At 42.7% G+C, this 3,888-nt stretch overlaps 1 protein-coding gene across 1 annotated transcript; it reads right to left on the reverse strand.

Annotated features, from left to right (window-relative positions):
* Window positions 1–1,090: 1,090 nt before the first annotated feature.
* LOC118288099 (clarin-3) lies at window positions 1,091–2,941 on the reverse strand. The gene is made up of 3 exons (XM_035613891.2): window positions 2,565–2,941; window positions 1,854–2,039; window positions 1,091–1,696 (listed from the first exon to the last, which is right to left on the reverse strand). The coding sequence occupies exons 1-3, from the start codon at window positions 2,794–2,796 to the stop codon at window positions 1,419–1,421; spliced, it is 696 nt and encodes a 231-aa protein (XP_035469784.2). The 5' UTR covers window positions 2,797–2,941; the 3' UTR covers window positions 1,091–1,418.
* Window positions 2,942–3,888: the final 947 nt, after the last annotated feature.

A 3,888-nucleotide genomic window follows, 5' to 3' on the forward strand; every position in this document is an offset into this window, starting at 1 on the left:
TTCTTGAATCAAATCCCTTGAAAAGGATTTAAACAGATCGGCGGTAAATCTTTATCCCTCATCAAGGCTTTTTCCGAGTTGATCCCACATGGAAGTGGATACAGTTAAGAGTCAATGCATCACTGAAGATTAAAGCTCTCAACTTAAGCACTGTCTCTGTCGTGAGCAAGGACTGGATGAAGTACAGTAATCCATCCCAGTGGTTCAGGAGGGACTTCTTCTGCGGGAGGGGCAGCACGCCCATGTGGAACGACTGCAGAGCATTCGATTAACTAATTAGAAAAGTTCAAATTTGAATTCATTATTTGGTCTAACATCGAACATGCAGCTAGGTCTACAGTGTTGAATAGAGTTGGAATAGTTGGCCAAATATTTGTGCATAAAAATTATTATATTATATTAAATTGAAAATAATTGCCTAAAATATAATAATAGTGGTGGCCAAAGCCTGAAATCACCCAAAAGTAATCGAGAAATAATTGAAACACTTCGAGATGGCCAGTTGAAGTTATGTGATGGCTAAAAGTAATGGATGAACGTTGAAATGATTGAAAAGTAATAAATGGTCGAAGCATCCATCATCTACAGCTCCGCAGGAGGGATACAGATTCAAACTTGACCCAAATTAGCTGAAAGTTCAACTGTATGAAAGCTGTAAGAATACCCTACTTTAATTTCATAAATAACATCCAATTTGAAATCACCCTAAATGGAACATTATGAGTGATACTGTAAGCAGGTACTTTGAGTTCATCTTCTTACTGTAGGGGCACATCTGACAAAAAGGTCGGGGGGGGGGGGGGGGGGGGGGGGGGGGGGGGGGGGGGCTATGAGAATCCAATGTGTGTCATTGTGTTCTGTACCACTGATCCCTTTGATTTAGAATATAATTGAAACAATTCTTGATTCTTCTAGTAATCTAAAAATTCTGATTAAAAAGAAGCCAACTGTTTTCTCTTTCACTCCTGTTTTTAATTTTTTTTGTTGTTGTAGGGATTGGTGTTGATTTGGATTTGGACATCTCTTCACATTTACATCATCTCAGAGATAGAGGGCAGCAGACGACAATGAATTCCCACTGCCGCTTCACTTGAGTCCACTTCTTTCACCTTTTATTCAAATTTAACCTTTAGATTTTTACATTTTGATTTAAATTTGACACACTCATCAACTACGTTTGTCGCTTCTTTAGAAATGTTAAGTCTGGAACAATAAATTACAAAAATACAGATACAAGTTGGCTGTAAATCCCTTGCTTAAGATAAAAATAAGAACCAATACAGTACAATCTAATTCGACTCTTTGTACGTTAAACAAGAGAACGTACGTATGTACATACAACTTACTTCTTTCATGAAAGTAAGTTACTCCAGAAAGTCCCGATGAGCAATCTATTGACGTCGCTGGCTCCATTGCCACTAATACATCATGATCTCCTTGGGTGCGTCCTCGGTGGGCCTCTGCTGTTCTTGCCTGTGTTTGTAGGCTGCGTGGTCGTACATGTATATCAGGGCGAGGGCGGCGATAGAGAGCACCGTGTAGGGGATGATCAGGTAGTATCCCAGCCGCATCTTGGAAGTCTTGTTCTTCAGGTCTACCGCGATGGACCCGGAGAAGGTCTCGACCAAATCCTCCGCCAAGTCGGTCACGCTGACGTTCACCAAAAACACCACAAGCACCACAACTGACAGGCACGCTGCAGGGACAGGGAATGGGGTGATTGGTACGGCCACAGGTGGAAGAGTAGGATAGGATTGTTCCAGGAACTCCATAGTTTTCATTAGTGCAAATTGCAAAAATGTGCCTCTTTCTCTCGCTCCCGCGCTTTCTGCCGTACAATTTGAGTCACTTACCGCTGAGCGAGCTGCAGACATAGACTCCCATGGGCCCCATGTAGGTCTCATAAGGGTTACTGACACTGTTGTAGAGGCCCAGGAGGATGCTGCCGGCGGAAAACAGCAAACACAGGGCCAACAGGCACAAGACGATAGCGTGCAGGGCGACCGGGGTGGCTCCGATTTCTATCAGCTTAGGGATCACTACACACACACACACACACACACACACGCACACACAAACACACACACACACACACACACACACAAACACACACACACACACACACACACACAGAACAAGAACAATATACTTTACATAAATTATTCCATAATTACAGGCTTGTGAATCTGTGTGAGCTGGTCTAAGCTGACTGAGAAGTATATTTGAACATGTTATCCTGTTAAATCATCAGAAAAAACAACGGCATCGCTCATTTTCCTCTTGTTGCACTTGACTACGCAGGTTCATTTTGGTTGCATTCGCCTTCGATCTGAGATCCTGCAATATCAACCGAAGCAATGTGCCTATACACAAATGGCTGACGGCATGTTGTCGTGTTTGTTAATAGCAGGAACTGGGACACTGCTTCTGGAAAGACATGCTGCTGCTGCTGAATTATTCAAATTGAATTTTTACAGTGCTGTTTGCCGTTTTGAAGGCAGGAAATCTCCGCGACAGATTGTCTCAGAGCAGTGTGCGAGTGTTCGAGAGCCTCGGCGAGTTACCTTTAAAGCTGTCGATGCTTCCAAACAAGGGGCAAAAGGATCTGTTCAAATTCCCAGCGAAAAGCTCCAGCGTGATCACGGCAGTTCCATTAAAGAAGCCACTTCCGCCACTTGCGCACTCCATGCTCGTCTGAGCCCACTCCGTGGACATGCTGAACCCCATCACCCCGACGGATAAGGCCGTCACGAACGCACTGCACGTGAAGTGTGCAGTCTTCGTAATGGAAGGCATTGTGGCTGTATTCCAGTGGCACTTGTCGAAATCTGAATCCCAGCTCCTCTCCCCTGAAGCTCTGATGAAGCCTCAGAAGCAGATAAGGACCCTGTGATCCCCTTCAGATTCTCTGAATGAGTTACCTTCCTGGTTGGAATGACATGTGGTCATAAAATCTCTTGATTATGACGAGTGACCTTTGGTTCAAGAGTTAATATGCAGGGCCGGTTGTGAACCATGGCGACCAGACGCCAGTTTCCCCTCCGACGGGTTGAACACGAGACCTGTGTCATGCCAAAGAAACTCATATCTAACGTCTGGATGTCCGTACAATCTTTTTCTGAAGGGGAATTACTAAAAGACATTTAGCAAGGCATGAATATCTCCAGGTCCCGTTGTTCAGTGTGTACGCACGCGGCCTTGGATTCAAAGTCCTGTTCTGGAAATTGCGGGGTCGTAAAACACATAATGCAGATTAATCATTTACAGGTTTCACTTTAGAAAAAAAAAAAAAAAAGGTTATGGGAAGAGTAAAGATAACCTGATCAGATGAATAAGTGAAGTCGTGGCAAAGACATTAAGGATATGTTTGGTACCTGAATACACAAGTTGTAACTGCGACGTTGTTATTGCCCTCAGAATATGAGACGTTAAAACAAATAATACCATAAATGAAGCGAAAACTGCCAATTTCTGGTCCCCATTGTTTTATGGCACAAAATCAAGCTGCTTTGCCAGACAAGATGGGAAGGGTGGACTTTATATTTTAACAGCACCACTGGAGCTGTAGGAGTTCCTGGCAGTGGCAGAAAGGAAGTGATCAAAGAATCTGATATTGCAAAAAACGTTTGCACCATTCCTGTTTAAATCGAGAGCAGTTCAATTATTATTTTTTACAGTTTTCTTATACAATTTCAATACATTATGCGGTATAGGTTAATTTAAAATGAATAACAGTGATCCCTTTTTTTCTCATTCAGTAAACTTTAACCTTCCTCAAAGTCCTACATGTAAAAAATAAAAAATCCGACCTCTCTGGGAAATATATAGAAAAAAACCAGATAATAAACGGTGAATATTGGTTCATATAATGTCTCCCTAAATCCCCAA

Source organism: Scophthalmus maximus, chromosome 16 (genome assembly GCF_022379125.1).
Source record: "Scophthalmus maximus strain ysfricsl-2021 chromosome 16, ASM2237912v1, whole genome shotgun sequence".
Classification (NCBI taxonomy): domain Eukaryota; kingdom Metazoa; phylum Chordata; class Actinopteri; order Pleuronectiformes; family Scophthalmidae; genus Scophthalmus; species Scophthalmus maximus.

Excerpts from the sequence above, each read along its gene's own strand:
- LOC118288099 (XM_035613891.2), bottom strand. The coding sequence starts at position 2,796 with ATGCCTTCCATTACGAAGACTGCACACTTCACGTGCAGTGCGTTCGTG. Across the intron at positions 2,040-2,564 it reads AAGCATCGACAGCTTTAAAG|TGATCCCTAAGCTGATAGAA; the intron begins GTAACTCGCCGA and ends GTGTGTGTGTAG. Across the intron at positions 1,697-1,853 it reads TGTCTGCAGCTCGCTCAGCG|CGTGCCTGTCAGTTGTGGTG; the intron begins GTAAGTGACTCA and ends CTGTCCCTGCAG.